This window comes from Lampetra fluviatilis, chromosome 52 (assembly GCF_964198595.1).
Source record: "Lampetra fluviatilis chromosome 52, kcLamFluv1.1, whole genome shotgun sequence".
In the NCBI taxonomy this organism is placed as follows: domain Eukaryota; kingdom Metazoa; phylum Chordata; class Hyperoartia; order Petromyzontiformes; family Petromyzontidae; genus Lampetra; species Lampetra fluviatilis.
The window spans coordinates 311,724-332,803 of NC_136326.1; the positions used below are offsets into that span (position 1 = coordinate 311,724).

Genomic DNA, 21,080 nt, shown 5'->3' on the forward strand with positions numbered 1-21,080 from the left:
CCGTCGGCTACGTAAGATGCGAAAAAAGTTTAGCAACAACCACCATTCACCACTAAGCGGCGGTGACGTTACCACGGCGCTTGTACCAGGCTACGTGCACTTTGAGGCCACATGAAGTGTTGATCGCCCCCCTGGCAGGAGGTTACGGAACAGACTCATGTGCCAAGAAGTTCAACGTACACACATCCATGACGCATGAAACACTAAACACTTAAACACCTTGTTTATTTTACCAGGCAAGGCCCACCGAGCTATGCAGCTCTTTTTCAGAAGCGACCTCGCCACAAATGATAGCTCGACCAAGTGGCTCATCAGGTACAAATTTACAACAGCCAAATACTCCGAACACATTTTTCTAAATGTGGAGGGAAAAACCTGAGGACCCGGAGAAAAATGCACGTGACAGGGAGAGAAACACGCAAACTCCTGATATAGAGCAGCAAGTGTCAGGTTCGGGATCAACCCCACGACCTCCTGCACACCAGGCGAGGTAGTTAACATCCCCTAGCCACCGTGGTGGCTATGGCAGCATCGTCGCTAGCGCGGGTGGCGTCGTCACCGAATGACCGATCGATTGACTGTGAGATGGCGCAAGAGGCCGAGTCGTAATAACACCCTTTGGCGGAGAGTGGGGGGCTCCCAAGGTGATGCCACTCCTCAGCACCGCTGCTGGGCCCTCACAATTAATTGCCTTTCAAACTCATTTAATCAGTCAATTAAAACGCATTACGGCAATTAAATAAATATCACTTTCGATAATTGCCACCCGTCCCCCCAGACGGCGAGATAGGGTGGCCAGGAGCAACGCGCTTGGTGGTTGTCCTGAGGGCAGACGGGCAGATCGGACAGATTGGCGAAACTAGAGACAAGACTAACAAGCAGCTGATGAATATGCAGACAGAAAATTGACTGGCTGATCGAGAAGTACGTTTTGTGTTTAGTTTGTTGTCCTTCCCTCGTACCTCCGATTAATTGCTGCGGTTGGCTATGTATAGTGCGAAAGAAATTCAACGGACAGACGTATGTTTAACACGTCTGCTGTCGCGACCAATATCAACCTCTATTATGGATACAGATGTATGTGAATAGGCAGAGTGTCTGAATATAAATGGACGTCTCGACAGGTGACAGATTCTTGACAGGTGAATAGACATTACGGAGGAAATAGACAGAGAGGCAGACACGCAAGCGGGCGCCGCTGAGATGTTAACTCATCGCCCGGTACACAGGAGGTCGTGGGTTCCATCCCGAGCCTGACGCCTGCTGTATATTTGGAGTTTGCACGTTCTCCCCGTTGTCGCATGGATTTTACTCCGTTTCCTCCGGTATTTCCCTCCACATTTAGAATCAACATGCTTTTAGAGTATTTGGCTTATATAAATGTCCACGTGATAAGCCACTTCGTTGAGCTATCATTTGTGGCCAGGCCGCTTCTGAAAAAGAGCTACATAGCTCAGTGGGCCTTACCTGGTAAAATATAAAAATGTTTTTTTTTTGTTTAACATGTAAGCGTACAGACAGAATGTCAGAAAACCAGATCTTCCTGAAACACACACAGACAGAACACGTTTGAGGAGATTAGGGAGTTTATCAGATGGAAAAAAAGTCATGAGTTTGAAGAGTCTGACAGGCAGACTTCATTCAAACAGACAGACACATGAACAGATAACTATTCATGAGTTTCAGAAGGTCTGGCAAACAGACATATTAGAATCAGAATATATATTTTTTCAGAATCAGAATACGTATTTATACTGGAGAAATTATATGAGCTCTAAAGCTCTTTTTCACATCTACAAATTATCAAATCAGAAGTGTGACAGACAAACATTCAGGATCTTGCTGACGCGGACGCTCAGGCAGACAAATTGTCAGAAAATTTGAGTCTGGCAGACAAGGGGTCAGAGACAGACACAACATCAGACAAGCGGTCAGAGACCGACACAACATCAGACTCGGACAGGAGCTCGGAGACAGACACAACAACAGGATGTCAGGAGAGTGTGGCAGGCACATTCAACCGCATCGTGCGCATCTCTTCCTAGCGTCAGTCCTAGGCGACGGAGTGGAGCCGACGTGTCCATAAAGCGATGTGAAATGCGCTGGCTGGCCGGCACGGCTAATGTGTAGTCAGCACATTTCATCAGGACTCCTTCCAGCCGCGCAGACAGGCAGATTAATTCACAGCGTACTGGTCAGCTTTTTCAAAATATAAAACATAAGCCAAAGCGATAACAAATTCGACGACCCTGGGATTAAGGGATCCCGCTGATGAATGCTCAGTATAGACGTGTGAGCTGCCCTCTGTACTGTGTGAGCTGCCCTCTGTACTGTGTGTGAGCTTCCCTCTGTAATGTGCGTGAGCTGCCCTCTGTACTGTGTGAGCTGCCCTCTGTACTGTGTGTGAGCTGCCCTCTGTAATGTGAGCTGCCCTCTGTACTGTGTGAGCTGCCCTCTGTACTGTGTGAGCTGCCCTCTGTACTGTGTGTGAGCTGCCCTCTGTACTGTGAGCTGCCCTCTGTAATGTGAGCTGCCCTCTGTACTGTGTGTGAGCTGCCCTCTGTACTGTGTGAGCTGCCCTCTGTACTGTGTGAGCTGCCCTCTGTACTGTGTGTGAGCTGCCCTCTGTACTGTGAGCTGCCCTCTGTACTGTGAGCTGCCCTCTGTACTGTGAGCTGCCCTCTGTACTGCGTGTGAGCTTCCCTCTATAGCACCCAGAGGTCGGTGACGAAGAGGGGGAACCTAAGGCCAGATGGTGGCCGTGGTGGTTTCAACTTTACAACAACTCTAGGATGTAGCAGGAGGAAGCAAACGATGGCGGAGTGTGGGTGGCATCGGTGGCTCTTGATCTCGTGGTGTATCTGCTAGATGAGAGCCGTTGGTGGCTAAACACATCTGGTCGTTCACCGGCATTCGTTGACGCAGGCCTGACTCTGCTGATGAGACACTGAAATGTCAAAACTGGTCCCGAGTTTCCTTGCGTCAAACCAATGCTGCCGGCCGGATGCGTTCCCCACAAGGCCGTGCGGTTGACGGGATGTGTGCGTGTGTGTAGTGTAGCAGTTAGCGCGCTGCGCTACGAACCCGGCGACCCAAGTTCGATTCCTACTCACGGCCACCACCAGTGACGATTATCTGAACCGGTCTTAGGCCTCCCCTAGGTCGATTCGGCCTTAAATTAGTACCTGGTGCGGTGTGCAAACATAACCACTCAGGAGACAAAGGGGGCCAGGCGTGGTGCTGGCCACCCACCCCCTCGTGTGCCGTGACGGCCTTCATAGGTGCTCTTCAACAGCACTTGCCCCTGCAGTCTGTTAAGGCTATACGTGGGGGGGGGGTCTTTGTCTTTGTTGTGCACGTGTGTGTGTGTTTGTCTTTGTGTGATAAACAAAGGTACTTTGGTGTGTGTACGGTACGTGGAGAGACGACCGTGGGAAGAAGGGGCGAGGCGTGTGTCGTGCGCTCGTTCGGGATCTGGTGAACGCGCGACGCGCACTCACCCCCACGGCCTGTCCCGTCATCGCGAGCGGCGGGGTCACTGCGGGGTACTGATTGGCTGTCAGCCTTCGTTAGGGACAAGCGCACGCATTTACATTGAGCGACCTTGAGGTCCCACTGCTCTGTCTGTCGGCTCCTCTCTGGCTCACGCACGCACCCAGCCACGCACACACGCGTGGCTGGGTGCGTGCGGGGTCTGCTTCTCTGTGTGTGCGACTTGAAGTCAGAAGCGATTGTTTTTCCTTAAATGAGCATTTCCAAAACCAGTGGTGGGAATTCCACAATCTTATGGTGGGAGCGAGCCCATGCGTAGAACAACCCACGTTGATGTAGTGGTACTCGTAGTGGTACTCGTTTTATCGCCACGGAGGGATGATGGGCTGAGTGTTGGGCATGTACATTTTTTTATTTTTTTATTAGGTAAGGCCCACTGAGCTATATAGCGCCTTTTCAAAAAGTGTCCTGGCTACAAATGATAGCTCAACGTAGTTGCTTATCGTGTGGAAATGTATAGCAGCCAAATACTCTAAAAGCGTGATGTTGATTCTAAATATTGAAGGAAAACCCGGAGGACTCAGAGAAAAATCCACGTGATCACAGGGAGAGAGAGAGACGAGCAACCTCCAAGGGTACAGCAGCAGGCGTCAGGGTTCGGATCGAACCCACGAACTCCTGTATACCAGGCGAGGTGGTCAACATCTCGCCACCTCAGCCCCGTAATTCACCTCCCTCCCCAGCAACCACCTCTGCCATGCAAAGAGTCATCACAATTCAGGGGCGGGCAGATCGTCATGACTGGCTCAAGAGTTGATTTGGGCGTTCGTCTCATTGGTGCGGTCTCGTTAGTCCATGCGTTCCTAAAAAGTGCCGCGTTTAGCGAAAGCAATTTCCCCATAAATAATGTAACGCTAAAGTGTGGCGGGATGTGATGCACGACTACTCGCACCACACGGTGAGATGGCGGGACAAATAACTGAGGGTAGGCTGCCGCCTTCCTGTATCACTCTGTAACGTAGCCACGGAGCTCAAGAAAGTAGTTCATCGTTGACCGCTCAGAAGCTGCGTTATAACGACACACATTCCGTGTGATAACGCCACGCGTTCTGCGTTATAACGGTGCCCGTTGTGCGAAGTGTTCCCAAATGGAAGAACCGCGTTATGGCGAAAACACGTCCACCTTGTACTACAGACTGCACTCATCTTGGTCATCCTCACGGGTGTTATCGTGACTCTACATTACGGACGGACGGACTTACGCGACCAAGCGAATGGATAACAACTGGCAACCTTATATGGAAAGCGTGGAGAAGAGGCATACGAGTTGATGTTAGAACGTCGTCCACAATCATAACGTGCTGGCCGGGTGAACGCCCGGTTGCCGCCGCGTACGTTGGCTTGCCAGGAATCGGGATATTTTTCATCGTTTGCAAAAAAGCGTTTCTAGTGAAATGTAAAATAGCGAGGGGTCGCCATCGTTCAGCCCCGCCAGGCGCCGTTTGTTTTGCCGCCGACATCAATTGCGGTGACGCGTGGTGCGGGTTCGTGCGGTGATGCGTGGTGTGGGTTCGTGTGCCGTTACACAACGAGCTATTTTGCGCGTGACGCAAAGAAAAAAACGACAATTATGTCTGCAGCTTGCGGAAGAATGGCACACGCCGGGAGATGACATAACACGCTTGTTGCCTACACTGCACGTACAGATGAAACAAAAACAACAATAACATCAAACGTTCAACGTAAAATTATCTGGGCCAACCATCCCAGTGCTGAAATAATTATGAATTGCGATTAGTTTAACACGTAGTAATATTCGGCTTTCGCGACCAATATTATCCATAATCGAGGTTGTTGGGTTAGATCGCCACCACCCGATACAGCCAATTAGTAAGGTTTGTCACGTAGGAAAGACAATGAGTTACTAGTTCAGCACACCGGTGTGTTGAAGAGTAACCCACAATATTTACAATTCAAGTACTGGGCCGTTCCGCCGGTCATTACAACCAGCCCCATCAGGCGACAGCCAGAGTTGTGGAGAAATCCTGTTCCAGTCTTACATCGCGACTACACAACACGGTAACATTGTCCCCCCGCCCCTACTGCGAAAATGTTGGCAGGACCCTCGTGAACAGCGCGCCTTGAGGCTCATCGAGGCTTTCCCGAGTAAACCGGCGGAATGCGGTCGTAATATTACAGCCGTTCTGCCGCTGCAAACGTAATTCACGCGTGCATGTGGACTCGTGACTGGCACCAGACGGGGCCTCGGTGAGACACGGAGCCTCGGTGAGACACGAGACCTCGGTTAGACGCGGAGCCTTGGTGAGACGCGGGTTCTCGATTAGTCATAGGGTCTCGATGCGACACACTCTGTCGATTAGACACAGGGTGGCAATTAGACACGGGGCTCCTGATTAAACAGAGTCGTGATTCGACACGCAGTTCAATTAGTCACACACTCTCCATTACCACGCGCAGTCTCTGTCAGACAACTTAGAGGCTCGTCAGCTGCCTGCCAAGTCCCGAAGCAACCCCTTCTGCATGCAACTCTACAACACAAAGGCGGGCTACGCTCATTTTGCTGACGTATTTTAGCGTGAGCGACAAGGCGAGTTGTTTTCTAAATTGCCGCGTTTGGACAAAGTCGGTGAGCCAGACGAGGGAAAGGCATTCCGCTACATGGCTAAGCCCTGCGCTGTAATGCAATGGCTCACAGGCAGTCGAGCTGCACAATAGCCTGTGTGCAAGTAGCGCCCTCAGCCTCGTCTCTAACTCCGCTGAGCCGGGCGGCGCGTGGTCTTGAGTGCAACTTCTTAAGTGCTCTATGGCAGCACGTGGCGTGTCGTGGCAGGGAGACCACAACCCGGACACAGACTCCAACACTGACCCTCACATAGACCCTCACATAGACTCAACACTAACCCTGACATAGACCCAACACTCACCCTGACACTCACCCTGTCACTAACCCTGTCACTAACCCTGACATAGACTCAACACTAACCCTGACACAGACTCTGACACTAACCCTGACACTAACCCTGACATAGACTCAACACTAACCCTGACACAGACCCTGACACTAACCCTGACACTAACCCTGACACTCACCCTGACAACAACCTTGACACTAACCCTGACATAGACTCAACACTAACCCTGACATAGACCCAACACTAAGCCTGACACTAACCCTGACAACAACCCTGACACAGACTCAACACTAACCCTGACACAGACTCAACACTAACCCTGACACTAACCCTGACACAGACCCCACCAATGCTGTCTGTATGTGGAGTCTCCCTCCATCTCCCTCCTCCTCCCTCCTCCTCCTCTCCACCACTGCGCTCTAATCACACTCGCACCTCGTTAGCGCGTGAGAGGCCCTAAAGGCGATCATCTCAGAGCCGGCGTGGCCGCGCGTTTAATGAAGTGGCTCTTCACCGAGTTTTCGGAAAGGTTTGGTTGTGGCTTGGTTGTAACTTGGTTGTGGCTTGGTTGTAGCTTGGTTGTGGTTTGGTTGTGGCTTGGTTGTAGCTTGGTTGTGGCTTGGTTGTAGCTTGGTTGTGGTTTGGTTGTGGCTTGGTTGTAGCTTGGTTGTGGTTTGGTTGTGGCTAGGTTGTAGCTTGGTTGTGGTTTGGTTGTGGCTTGGTTGTAGCTTGGTTGTGGCTTGGTTGTAGCTTGGTTGTGGTTTGGTTGTGGCTTGGTTGTAGCTAGGGCTGTGCCGTGCGTTCTACCGATTGCTGGCCGTGGTGCCTCCTCCCCGTTGGGTTCCACTTCTGTGCGCGCCGCTGACATTCTACTGGCGCTCGCTTTCCCCACTTGTGCCGGGAGATCATCAAACGAGGTTTCCTTTATCAAAATAATTGTCCGTCATTTTGTCGATTGCGTTGAACGCGGAAGTGGAAGTTGTTGTTGTTGTTATGATGATGACTCACGTTTGTGCATCTGTGTCCCGCCGTAGATGACCCAGCAATTTACATCCAGCATCTGGAGGCGAGGGTGCGGCAGCTGGAGGATGAAACCCACAACCTGCTGCAGGTACACCACCACCACCACAATAACAACCACCACCACAACCAAAACCACCACTACCACCATCTTGTCACCTTCTGATGTTAGTTTTATTTGACGAAAGACGGGACAAGCAATTCCTGCGATGTCGCCGCTGCATTGGGCGTACCACAAGTTGTTCATTTCTCCACGGCTCATGCGTCTACCCTTCTCTTGAGTCTCAGATTTCACATTGACATCACCACCCTCACACATTCATCGCATTATACCCAATTCGCATCGTGAAAACACGCAGCGTTACAGGAGAAGAGGCCACATGGTCAAACAGACCCCCCCCCTCCCCCCCGTGATGAGCATAGCATAGGGAGGGGGATGCCTTTATCCAGCGGTGAAGTGCTGTCACGGAAAAAATAATCCACATGAGGGACGGTTGATTGAATAGCAGCAGCGACACGTTTCACCTCAACTAGAAAATGTAGTAAATAACTAAATAAATTCCCGTACTAATATTCTATTTTCCCCGGCGGGACGGAGTCGCTCGTCACGACATCGCTGGTTTCTGTGGGAAGTGTGGAGGGAGAGGCCCCTCTGTGACTTTGTTGACATCGTCTCCAGCCTGCCGGCGTGACGGCACTCACACGCGCGCCGGAAGCCCACTGCGTGTTCTACGGATCAGGATCTTTATTCATGCTGGAGGAATCCGATGAGTTGTGAAGTTATTATTTTCTTCTCACAGACGTCCGCTGGTAGCGGCGTGGTGACGGTCGCGTGCCAAGCGACACTCCCAAAGTAGGGGACAAAGACGGCGCGGAGCCAGACTAGCGGCCTGGGACGCGGTGTGGGGCCCGTGTCTGTGTGTCTAGACTGGAGTCTGTGTGTCTAGACTGGAGTCTGTGTCTCTAGACTGGAGTCTGTGTGTCTAGACTGGAGTCTGTGTCTCTAGACCGGAGTCTGTGTGTCTAGACAGGAGTCTGTGTGTCTAGACTGGAGTCTGTGTGTCTAGACAGGAGTCTGTGTGTCTAGACAGGAGTCTGTGCGTCTAGACAGGAGTCTGTGTGTCTAGACTGGAGTCTGTGTGTCTAGACTGGAGTATGTGTGTCTAGACTGGAGTCTGTGTCTCTAGACTGGAGTCTGTGTGTCTAGACTGGAGTCTGTGTGTCTAGACTGGAGTCTGTGTGTCTAGACTGGAGTCTGTGTGTCTAGACAGGAGTCTGTGTGTCTAGACTGGAGTCTGTGTGTCTAGACTGGAGTCTGTGTGTCTAGACTGGAGTCTGTGTGTCTAGACATCTGTGTGTCTAGACTGGAGTCTGTGTGTTTAGACAGGAGTCTGTGTGTCTAGACTGGAGTCTGTGTGTCTAGACAGGAGTCTGTGTGTCTAGACATCTGTGTGTCTAGACTGGAGTCTGTGTGTATAGACAGGAGTCTGTGTGTCTAGACTGGAGTCTGTGTGTCTAGACAGGAGTCTGTGTGTCTAGACTGGAGTCTGTGTGTCTCGACTGGAGTCTGTGTGTCTATACTGGAGTCTGTGTGTCTAGACTGGAGTCTGTGTGTCTAGACTGGAGTTTGTGTGTCTAGACTGGAGTCTGTGTGTCTAGACAGGAGTCTGTGTGTCTAGACTGGAGTCTGTGTGTCTAGACTGGAGTCTGTGTGTCTAGACTTGAGTCTGTGTGTCTAGACATCTGTGTGTCTAGACAGGTGTGTGTAGATACTGTCTGCTTGATTATCATTAGGTCTAAACCTTTTTTCGTATAAATATTTGTGCATTCAGACAGAGCTTTGCATCTTTATTAATGCATTCCTTCACATCTGCACGAGTGTCTAGACATCTGTTTCACTTCTCTGTCTTTGTGGCCACATCTCTTCCATGTTACAAGGGTCTGTCGGCGTGTCCCCCACAATCCCGTCGTCGTTGTCAGCGCGTCGTGGGACTGGTATCTGCCCCGCGACACGGCCCAGCGGGAGCCCAATCGCCACCCGTTACGGCGGTTCATGGCTTCCGAATCCGGCAGGCCGCCCTGGTCAATGCTGCGGCCGCATTGAACCGTCAAACGACGCGTCAAAGAAGACTCCCCATGGCAGACGTTGGAAAATAACGGATTTTGAGAGATTTTAAAATGACACTGCGAGTGGCTCAATGGGGATCACAGCAGCAGCAGCTACAGCAGCAGCAGCTACAGTGTCTCGTACGGTGATCCTACTGCAGGCTGTTGTCTGTGAAACGTCACGCCTTGCTCTTTGTGTGCATGTGTGTTGAACTTCTTTCGCACCGTACATAGCCAACCGTGCTAATCGGAGGTGCGGGGGAAAGACAGCGAACTAAACACAAGCAAATGCTTTGTAAGAACGTCACAAAAAAATAAACTCCAAAATCGTCGTCATTATTATTGTTACTACGTCTAGACTGCTGTCCACCCATGCCGCTCTGCAAAGGCACTCCACGGACATTTAAGCTCCAACTCGAGTTTCCTGCATCGAACACTGACTCTGGCCGATGATTATTTGCAAAGGAAAGACCAGCCGTGCGTAGGCGGCGATAATTAAGAAAATAAAAACCCGCAAAATATAAATACTCACACACGCGAAGGCATTCGCAAAACAAACATCCACAATGCAACGAGCCGACGGAAGGCTGGAGCGTGGGGGTGGGTGACGTGAGCGCGAACGGAGAGAGAAAGACGTCTCGCGGGATAGAAGCGGAGACAAAAGCGCCGCCTCGGCGCTCGACAAAGGGTGGCGGCGAGATCCGCGGCGGCGGCTCAGCGGGGACCACCGTCGGCTGCCGCCTTTTCCAATTCCGTGCCGGACACGGGCGCTTCCAACTCCCCTTCCTCCCCTCCTGCGGTACGAAGTTTCCTCCCATCCCTACCGCCACCTCTGCCGCCGAGTCCTCCCCGGATCTTTAGTTGGCCAGCTTGTTAGTCTGCCGGTTCGTTAGTCAGACGGCTCATGAGCCGACCGGCTAGTGAGCCAGCCGGCTGGTGAGTTGGCAAGCTAGGTAGTCGGCTGGCTCCTTAGCCGACGGCTCCTGAGCCAGCCGGCTAGTGAGTTGGCAAGCTCAGTAGTCGGCTGGCTCCTTAGCCGGCCGGCTCCTGAGCCAGCCGGCTGGTGAGTTGGCAAGCTAGGTAGTTGGCTGGCTCCTTAGCCGGCCGGCTCGTGAGTGGGCCGGCTAATTAATTAGTGAGTTGGCTGCTTAGTTGACCGGCTCATTAGCGGGCTGGCTTTTTCGTGGGCTGGTTCGTCAGTGGGCCGCCTCGTCAGCAGAACGGCTTGTTGATGGCGTGAGATGAAAGGGCCGCGTTGTTTTGTGTTGACGCGCCGCGCCGTGTGGGGTTCCTCTCTGCGGGTTTGTCTGTGACGGATGAAAGATGAATTAACGGATTTAATCACCGGAGACTTCAGTGCTTTTAACGCGATCGCCCACATTAATCCCTCTAATAACGCGCAGCATGAATAATGCACGCAAGCCTTCGCAATTTCACATGCGGCTCATGAAAAGTTAAACAACCGGCTTTGGTTGAGACGCCAAGGCCGCTGTTAACGACGAAACGGTTAATCGCTTGGAATCAATTGGCGTCTCGTGAAAAAACGTATTTTGTTGCCCTTCTTAACCCGGTTGAGCAATGGGCGTCGCGTCTTCACCAGACGAAGAATAATTTCGGATCTCTCGCAGAGCAACGACAGCAGCGTGACCCCTGCTGTGTCGGAGAACGGCCCGCGGAAGCGAATAATGCAGAGCTACCTCTGAGATCCCGTCGTCGAGTGGGCTCCATTGCACGCCGCGTTGGGGGGCAGCACTTCCCCCACTCGGCCTGCCTGCCGCTGAGAGTTTGCCTCGATGTCGAGTTTGATTTTCACCACCAGCGGGGCTCTTGAATAATTTAATATGGTCACCGTGAGCCTGCGCTCATGGACAGTGGAAACAAGGAGTCACTTTGTCTTTGTAACACACGGTAATACAATATAATCCCGCCAGGGGAAAAAGATGCTTGGATCGGTTTAAATCGCTGGGTTTCCACCGCACCGTCCCATTGATATGTGCGTGGTGGCAAGATGTCGCCTACCTCGCTTGCTGTGCAGGAGATGGTTGGGAGTTTGCATGTCTCCCCCCGTGGTCTTGCGTGGATTTTTGTCCGGTTCCTGCGGTGTTTCCTTCCACATTTAGAAGCATGCGTTTAGATTATTTGGCTGCTGTAAATTTCGACGTGATAAGCCACTTGGTTGAGCTATCATTTGTGATAGCCTGGTAAAATACAAAAAGATTTAGTTTTTCAGTTTAGACTTGAGAGTGTTTTTGGAAAATCAATGGATGAGTTTGAGGTTAGTTTATTTAGTTTAACCAGTTTAGTTTGTTTAGTTTAACCAGGTTAGTCTATCTAGTTTAACCAGGTTAGTCTATTTAGTTTAACCAGGTTAGTTTGTTTAGTTTAACCAGGTTAGTTTGTTTAGTTTAACCAGGTTAGTTTATTTAGTTAAACCAGTTTAGTTTGTTTAGTTTAACCAGGTTAGTTTGTTTAGTTTAACCAGGTTAGTTTGTTTAGTTTAACCAGGTTAGTTTATTTAGTTTAACCAGGTTAGTTTGTTTAGTTTAACCAGGTTAGTCTATTTAGTTTAACCAGGATAGTTTGTTTAGTTTAACCAGGTTAGTTTGTTTAGTTTAACCAGGTTAGTTTGTTTAGTTTAACCAGGTTAGTTTGTTTAGTTTAACCAGTTTAGTTTGATTAGTTTAACCAGGTTAGTCCATTTAGTTTAACCAGGTTAGTTTGTTTAGTTTAACCAGGTTAGTTTGTATAGTTTAACCAGGTTAGTTTATTTAGTTAAACCAGTTTAGTTTGTTTAGTTTAACCAGGTTAGTCTATTTAGTTTAACCAGGTTAGTTTGTTTAGTTTAACCAGGTTAGTTTGTTTAGTTTAACCAGGTTAGTTTATTTAGTTTAACCAGGTTAGTTTGTTTAGTTTAACCAGGTTAGTCTATTTAGTTTAACCAGGTTAGTTTGTTTAGTTTAACCAGGTTAGTTTGTTTAGTTTAACCAGGTTAGTTTGTTTAGTTTAACCAGGTTAGTTTGTTTAGTTTAACCAGGTTAGTTTGATTAGTTTAACCAGGTTAGTTTATTTAGTTTAACCAGGTTAGTTTGTTTAGTTTAACCAGGTTAGTTTGTTTAGTTTAACCAGGTTAGTTTGTTTAGTTTAACCAGGTTAGTTTATTTAGTTTAACCAGGTTAGTTTGTTTAGTTTAACCAGGTTAGTTTGTTTAGTTTAACCAGGTTAGTTTGTTTAGTTTAACCAGGTTAGTTTATTTAGTTTAACCAGGTTAGTTTGTTTAGTTTAACCAGGTTAGTTTGTTTAGTTTAACCAGGTTAGTTTGTTTAGTTTAACCAGGTTAGGGTTGAAGAGGCCAGGGTAGGTCTAACTTGCAAGAGTGACGTGGGCTGGGTTCGCCAAAATGACAAAAGTTCAAAGAAGTAGGAACAATGAAGCGATGAACTATCAGAGCAAAAATCTACCAAATAGGAATTATAAAACAGTGCAAATTATAAAGGAATTTTAAACAAACACATTTCCCAAAACACATTAAAAGTAAACAAAGTTGCAAAAACATCAAAATGAATACAGGGTGAAGTGTGCACGAGTATACAGGTTATATATATGTACAGTATATACATATGTTGGCTGGATAAAACTAACTTTGTATTGCCAGAGTTGACGAGTCGTGGCGTCGTTGTGGTCATATTACCAGAGTTGTGGTTGTGGTTGTGTCACCAGAGTCGTGGTTGTGGTTGTGTCACCAGAGTTGTGGTTGTGTCACCAGAGTTGTGGTTGTGGTTGTGTCACCAGAGTCGTGGTTGTGGTTGTGTCACCAGAGTTGTGGTTGTGTCACCAGAGTTGTGGTTGTGTCACCAGAGTTGTGGTGCGGTTATGGTTGTATCACCAGAGTCGTGGTTGTGGTTGTGTCACCAGCTTCATGGCGCTGTTGTGGTTCCCGTGTTGCAGCCGGCTCCCATGACCCCGCGGTGTCGCCCCCCCCCCCGGCTCTCCCACAGAGGCCGTCGGCGCTGGAGGCCGTGCGGCTCGACAAGAAGGGGCCGGGAGGCCCGAGGCCGCTGGACTCGCCGCGGCCTTCACCTCCCACACAGCACCGCGAACTCGGCCAGCCTGTGAGCTCTCAGACACACACACACACAGACACACACACACACACAGACACACACAGACACACACACACAGACACACACACACACAGACACACACACACACAGACACACACACGGACCAGCAGAAACACAGACGAACCACATGAACACAGGCACACGGACACAATGCAGAGATTCTGCACCACTGCACTCGCCGCGCCCTGAGCTTTGCTCGGAGCGCAGCCTGCATCACAAGCCGCTCGTGTCAGATCCACTTAATTGTGAACGGCTGTCCGTGTGTGAGCCGCAGTGCGAGTGTGTGAACAGCTGTCTGCGTGTGTGAACGGATGTCTGTGTGTGCACGGCTGCCTGTGTGTGTTACCGGCCGGTCAGGTCAGTTGTGCCATCGCCGGTGATTGCCGTGGGTTGATGACTGCCGAGGTACGTGGCCATAATCGATTGTTGTTTGCAGTGGGCGACGGTGGTGATGGTTGTGGTCCTGGTGGTGGTGTGGCTAACAGCAGTGACGATTATCTGAACTGGTCATGGGCCTCCCCTAGGTCAACGCAGCCTCAAATGAGTACCTGGTGCGGTGTGTAAACATCGCCACTTAAGGAGACAAAGGCGGCCGGGCGTGGTGCTGGCCACTCCCCACCCCCTCGTGTGCCGTGCCGACCTTCATAGGTGCTGCTCGCTAACAGCAGTTGCCCCAGCAGTCTCTTAAGGCTATACGGGGGACATTTTTCTTTGGTGGAGGTGGTTGGGAGAGTGAGGAAGGGGTGAAGAAGAAGGGCGGGTGGTGAAGATGGATAACAGCGAAATTGCCGTGACCGACCCGGGGTCAAAGAGAGAAGCGCCGCTCCCACGCGTCTCCCCCCACCCCTCCCCGGGATTAACGAGCTCGTCGTTAAGCACCGATGAGGACACGGCTTAATGAGCTCGCTAACATCCATCCGCTCGCCCGATCGAAATCGATCCTCGCTCTCACGGCACAGCCAGCGCATGGTTTGCGTTTGGGGCGGGTCGACGCGACGGTTCGTCATCACGTGCACAGTCCTCGCCAATCCACTGCTGGATGAGGGCCTCCCCCACCCCACCGATTTCCGTGCCAAAAACTCCCCAATGTGGAAATGAGAGCGGATGTGCCGCCACGCTCGTCGGCGCCGCCACGCTCGTCGGCGCCGCCACGCTCGTCGGCGCCGCCACGCTCGTCGGCGCCGCCACGCTCGTCGGCGCCGCCACGCTCGTCGGCGCCGCCACGCTCGTCGGCGCCGCCACGCTCGTCGGCGCCGCCACGCTCGTCGGCGCCGCCACGCTCGTCGGCGCCGCCACGCTCGTCGGCGCCGCCACGCTCGTCGGCGCCGCCACGCTCGTCGGCGCCGCCACGCTCGTCGGCGCCGCCACGCTCGTCGGCGCCGCCACGCTCGTCGGCGCCGCCACGCTCGTCGGCGCCGCCACGCTCGTCGGCGCCGCCACGCTCGTCGGCGCCGCCACGCTCGTCGGCGCCGCCACGCTCGTCGGCGCCGCCACGCTCGTCGGCGCCGCCACGCTCGTCGGCGCCGCCACGCTCGTCGGCGCCGCCACGCTCGTCGGCGCCGCCACGCTCACTTCCCCAGCTCCCCGTTGTGGGCGATGCTTGAGGGTGACAAAGTAGAGCAGCACTCGCCGCTTGTAGCAGAGGTTCGAGTCGGGTGCTAATCGGAGGTGTGGGGTGAAGGACAACAAACTAAACACACAAAGCCGTTTTAAAGAAATTAGTTTTCCACACTGCGGTGTGAACCGTGAAAAGCCGCCGGTTATTATACCAGGCCAGGCCCACTGAGCTATGAGCTCTTTTTCCAGAAGCAACCTGGCCACAAATGATAGCACAACGAAGTGGCTTGTCACGTGGAGAAGTACAGCAGCAGCCAATTAATCTAAGCGCGACCACGGGGAGAGAGCGAGAGAGACACGCAAACTCCAAATATACAGCAGCAGCAGCAGCAGGCTTCGTCAGGGTCATGATTGACTACCATGCGCCGTCCGCTTGCCAGTGGACGTTGAAGATGCCATGACGCCATTCGAAAAGAGGAGGGCAATGATGTCGCAAGTCACTCGATTTAGATTAAACATCATTCAGACGCTGTCTTTCCGACAGACCTGTTCTTCACCTGAGGACGGCTGCTTGCGTTGTGGCCGAAACGTCGTGAGGATTGTATTTTATTATGTTTTATTTTTATTATTTTATTATTTCCCTTCTACGTGACTTTACCGACAAAACCAAGAAGATGAATCCCTGCAGTCACGAAAGCTTTAAATCGTGTTTTAAGATTACACATCGCAACGTCGCCCCCCACTTACGGGCAGACTCACGCCCGATTATTTATGAAAGTGTTTTTCCCGGTTTGAGTTCACTCTGGGTCGGCAGGGGGGGGGGCGGCAGGGGGGGGGGGCGCGGTGAGTAACGACTGTGTCACAAGAAGCACCCGGGTTCTGTTCCCAACTCTGGCTTACCTGGTTAAATAAAAAAAATTGTTCAGTTTTATTTGTATAATTTTAAGTGATTCACTTACCTTTCCTATACTTTGCACTCCGAACATGTTTTTGAACTGTTTGTTGTTGGAACGTTCTGATCCTGTGCCCCAGCTGGGCATCTGTGAAAACGAGCTTCACAGCTCATCAGATTCCTCCGATATGAATACTCTGAAAGTGTAAGAACCAAGAATATGAATACTCTGATTGTGACCTCCCTGTACGTTCTCCCCATGTTCTGCATTGGGCATCCTCCTCCGGGTTTCTCAGTTTCCTCCTCCCATAGCCGAGAGAAGAGAGCCGGAGGAGAGATGGCCGTCCTTCCCCCGCACCTCCGATTAGCACTGGTGTCTACGTGCGGTGCGAGATAAGCGCAACATACAGACACGCATCTCCAGATGCCCCGAGGGTGGCTTCAGACAGAGTCACGCAATTCTACGCACACCTGCCTGCCCCGATGATGTTCAGAGCGAGTCTCTGATGGCAAAGTCAGGTAGCGTGCGGGCGGGCGGAATAATTGCGTTACTCGCCTGGCTCTCGTCACCGCGCGCGCTTGTGGCTTGCGATGACGTCCTCGCTGCTGCGGAGTTTCGTTTATATTCGTGCTGGCAGAGTCACCGATGGAGCCCCCCCCCCTGCACCCCCTTCCCCTCGCGAGCCTTCGCGTCGAGGTTGGTGGTCCAGATGTCATATCAAGCCCCAATTAATGGACCCCAAACATTTTTTTTCTCCTTTGCTTATTCATTTCTGTTTTTTATAAAACTTATTTATTTCAGGTGGCCAATACCAGTTCCATCTGCTGTTGAAGATGTTCGAAAGGAGTTTTGTGAAAGATTTAACAATAATGATGATATTTCATCAAGTTATATCACTTACATTACATTACACACCCCATTGGGTACAGAAATATTTTAGTTTTAGATAATTAAATGGGTGCCACAAGACATCTGGACCACCCTGTACATTGCAGCCCGGAGACGCTGTGCCTGGGTGTCTGCCCCCCTCTCTCGCCCCGGCCACCGCGGGGTTGGTGAAGGTTTGGGGGGTGAGGGATGTTGCGAGAGATAGCTGCACTGCTCTTTGTTGCCCACCATGCGCGGGCCGCCAGTCTTCCTATGCATGGCGGTCGCTGGTCAAGCGCTAGCCTGGTCCGCCTGTCTTTCTGTGCGTGGCGGTCGCTGTTCAAGCGCTAGCCTGGTCTGCCTGTCTTTCTGTGCGTGGCGGCCACCGTGTTCAAGCGCTGTCCAGGCTCAGCTGCGCTCAGCTTCCGAGATGTGATGAGGACAGAGGCTTTCGATGAGATTTGGTCAAAGGCTGCGCGTGTTTCTCACAGGGGCGGTTCGTGTGGCCGTGTGATCTAAAGCGCGACAAAAGACAGAGGTCCCTGTTTTTTTCTTTTAAAGCTTTTTATTGTTGTGGTTGTAGTAACAGCGCTATCAGCATCGGTATCCATTTGTAAGTCTCTCCGAGCAGTGCAGCTGTTTGCGTGAGCGAGCGGGCCTGCTGCGGGAGTGGACATCACAGAGCTTCCTCTGAGATGCCCCTTCTTCAAGTGACCTCTGAACCACACACCAGCCAGGGGGTAGGGGGGGGTCAGCACTCTCTCTCCCGCCTGCCCCGGAGAGCAAGGCTCCTCGCACGGCGATGACAAACTATTCTCAGCGCCGACACTCGGCCAGATTACCTCGCGTAACGTAACGTGATGGGTTTGTCCGTGCAGTCGTTGGTGTGACCAGGCTGAGACCATTAACTCATTAGACTTGAGAATCTCACCACAGGGGGTTGTCTGGATGCGAACCCAGGATCTCAGTGGTGCCAGCTCGTCCCGCTGACCTCTGTGCCATCCCGCGGCCACCTGAAGGAGGAGACATCTTCACTCTCCGTGACCTTTCGAGGCATCTGGCAAAAGAGAAGCGGGCGATGGCCACGGCGTCGGTCGGTGTCAGTCAGCTCCTGAGGCTTTGTCTCGGCCCTGACCACCACCGGGTAGCGCGTGCTAGGATCGCTACCCCCTCGTGCGTGTGGGGGTTTCTCCGCTCGACTCTGCTTCACGCAAAGCGATCAACCGATTTGTTTTTATTTTTTATTTTTCTCTAAAACTAAAAACCAAACTATTTATTTTATTTCACCCGGTAAGGCCCACGCTGAGCTGTGTGGATCTTTTTCAGAAGCGACCTGACGATCACAAATGACAGTAACTTATCATCGAGTGGAAATTCATAGCAGCCAACATCCTCTAAATGCGCGATGTCAATTCCAAATAGCGGAGGGAAAAACCGGAGGACCCGGAGAAAAATGCACACGGGGAGAGAGACACGCAAACTCCAAATATAGAGCAGGTGTCAGGGTTGGAATCAAACCAACGACCTCCTGTGTGCCAGGCGAGGTAGTTAACATCTCCTAGCCACAGTGGTGCTCTCCTGCAAAAAAAACCTTTGAAAAAGTATGCACTGTGTTTTTATTTTTAATAAAAACCAAGACCATGAAAAAATCTCGAAAACAAATATTACGAGCTAAAGGAGTGGTTGGAAACGCCTTGGGGAAGTCACGGCTTTTCAAAAACATCCCCCGAGTCATTGTGTGACATGAAGGCGCGCGAGAGTGGCAATCAGACGGAAAGCTGTTACCGCGCTTGTGTCGCTTCACCGCAGATTACGATGCACCGCCCCCCCCCCCTCACAGCGGACGTTAACGTCGCCCCTGCGGCATCGTCCGCGAGAGGCAGCCCGTCGCGTGCCGGTGCCACGGGTCCAGAACTATCCAAATTGGGAAGTCGCCCGCAAGGCGCTCGTCGTGCGCTTCTGAAGTCACCTGGAACTCGTCCTCCCAACATTAGGAAGCCACTGGATCTGTGCACTTTTACAGAATCTAGATTATTTAATATAGAAATGAGAACTAATTTCTTGAGAACTACTTTTTGCGTTCAGTTTGTTGTCCCCCCTCCCCCCCGCACCTCCGATTAGCACGTTTGGGTTGATACGCTGCAAAAGAGGTTCAACATAAAAGTTTCACGTTTCATGTATTAGGTATAGCCCTGTGAGCCATGCGGCTCTTGAGTCGGGTGCAACCGCAACAAAAACAATAGGAACAGAGAACATCTTAAAGCGACGACGCGCAACAGAAACATCCTGGATAAACCAGCAAATCGTCCAGAGAAAAAACCCACCGTATTATAACGCTGTGTGCAAATATCCCAGTGTGATGCAAGTCAAACAATAACAACCATAAGACAATTTAGATTCAAGTTATCAGTCCAACTCCGCACTTCCGCAAGAAACGTGACTTAACCATATGTTTTCGAAATCACCAAAATAAAGCTATAAAATACAATGTAACAACAGTAATCATAGGAACTTTGATTCAAATGTAACAATAAACGATATCCACAACGTAGTCATCGTCGTCACCATCATCCCCTACAGGCCGCCTGACGCCTGCGTCGCAGGCCTGGTGCCGAGTCAGCGCGTGCCGCACAGCATCACGCTCCAAGTTTTACAAATTAGTAAATTAGACCGAAAATTACTCAACTTGGGTGACTACCAAATGGACTTTGTTATTAATGATTAAAGTTTGGGTTGCCGCGGTATAATGTTTCGCCATGAGACGATCCGGTATCAAAACCTCAACGCGGCCGTCAACTCCGTATAGTGCCAATGACGTCAGTTACTCCGTAAAACATCAACAGAGCATTAACATAACGGGTAATAGCTGTGTGTGTGTTTATGGAGATCTTCTTTCAGAAGCGAACTGGCTATCACAAATGATAGCTCAACGAAGTGGCTTATCACGTGGAAATGTACACCAGCCAAATACTCTAAACGCGTGTTTCTAAATGTGGAGAGAAAAACCAGAGGAGCCGGAGAAGAATCCACGTGACCGCGGGAAGAGAGACCCGCAAACTCCAAATATACAATCGTTAGGGTCAGGATCGAACCCACAACCTCCTGCATACCCAGCGTGGGAGTTAACATCTCCTAGCCACCATCATAAGGGGAAAAAATTGCTGATACAAATGCTACAAGAAATCGAATCGCTGTGTGACGACATGATTGTGCATCGTACAACGTGTCTCAGGAGTGGCCGTGTCACAGCAAGCCGAGATCACAACCACGCATCTCCCTGCGCATCTCCACTGGGATGCTGAGCAGCCAATGGTGGAAATTCCACATTCTCATGGCAGGACATAGAAATTAAATTGTACCGAAGCCAGTACAGTCATCTCAATTATCTGCCGCAATGAGGATGGAGTTAACGGTGGCCCTGATAAAACAAAAAGACAGATAATTAATTAATGCAAGACATTTGAGTTAGGATAGAAATTAGCAGCAGAGGAAGCACGTGAATGTGGCCAGGGTAGCAGCGGAGAGAGCACGTACACACGGGCAGGGTAGCAGCGGAGAGAGCACGTACACATGGGGAGTGTCGGCATTGGATGCGTCGTCTGTGTGTTTGTTTCGCTTCCTGGATGAGCGCGTTCACTCGCCCGTCCCGTGGGGAGCCACGCGGGCCGCTGACTCCGCCGACCCTCGACGAGTGAGGAGCAGTGGGTATAGCCAGGCACCCGGTGCCACTCTCGGCTGTGACCCCCCCCCCCCCCCACGGTGCAGATGCACCGCCAACGCACTCAGTTGCTACGCCGCTGCAGCCAGCTCCGCGTCTAATCGGCGCTCAGTGTGAGCCACCCGCGGTCCTCCTGCAAGGCGGCCTTCACGCGAGCCCCAGATTCCTGCTTTCATCCTCCGGCCCAGGGAGGGAGGGAGGTGTGATGGGGGAAGGGGGGAGGGGTCCATCGTGTGCAGTGAGGCAGGCTACAGGAATTCACCACACATCCACTTTTCCCAGCACGTGTGCGTGTGTGTGTATGTACATTGCACTCCTTTCACGGCGTACTTGGCCAGCCCTGCTAATCGGGGGTGTGCGGAGTCTGTTTGTT

General features: G+C 51.3%; 1 protein-coding gene across 2 annotated transcripts in view; it reads left to right on the forward strand.

Annotated features, from left to right (window-relative positions):
• The window catches only part of LOC144949032 (coiled-coil domain-containing protein 85C-A-like), a 63,655-nt gene that overhangs the window by 36,024 nt on the left and 6,551 nt on the right, over positions 1–21,080 (forward strand). For both annotated transcript variants that reach the window (XM_078878823.1, XM_078878824.1), the window contains exons 2-3: positions 7,460–7,536; positions 13,547–13,660. In XM_078878823.1, coding sequence (XP_078734949.1) covers positions 7,460–7,536; positions 13,547–13,660 — 191 coding nt within the window. The remainder of the gene's footprint in view (positions 1–7,459; positions 7,537–13,546; positions 13,661–21,080) is intronic.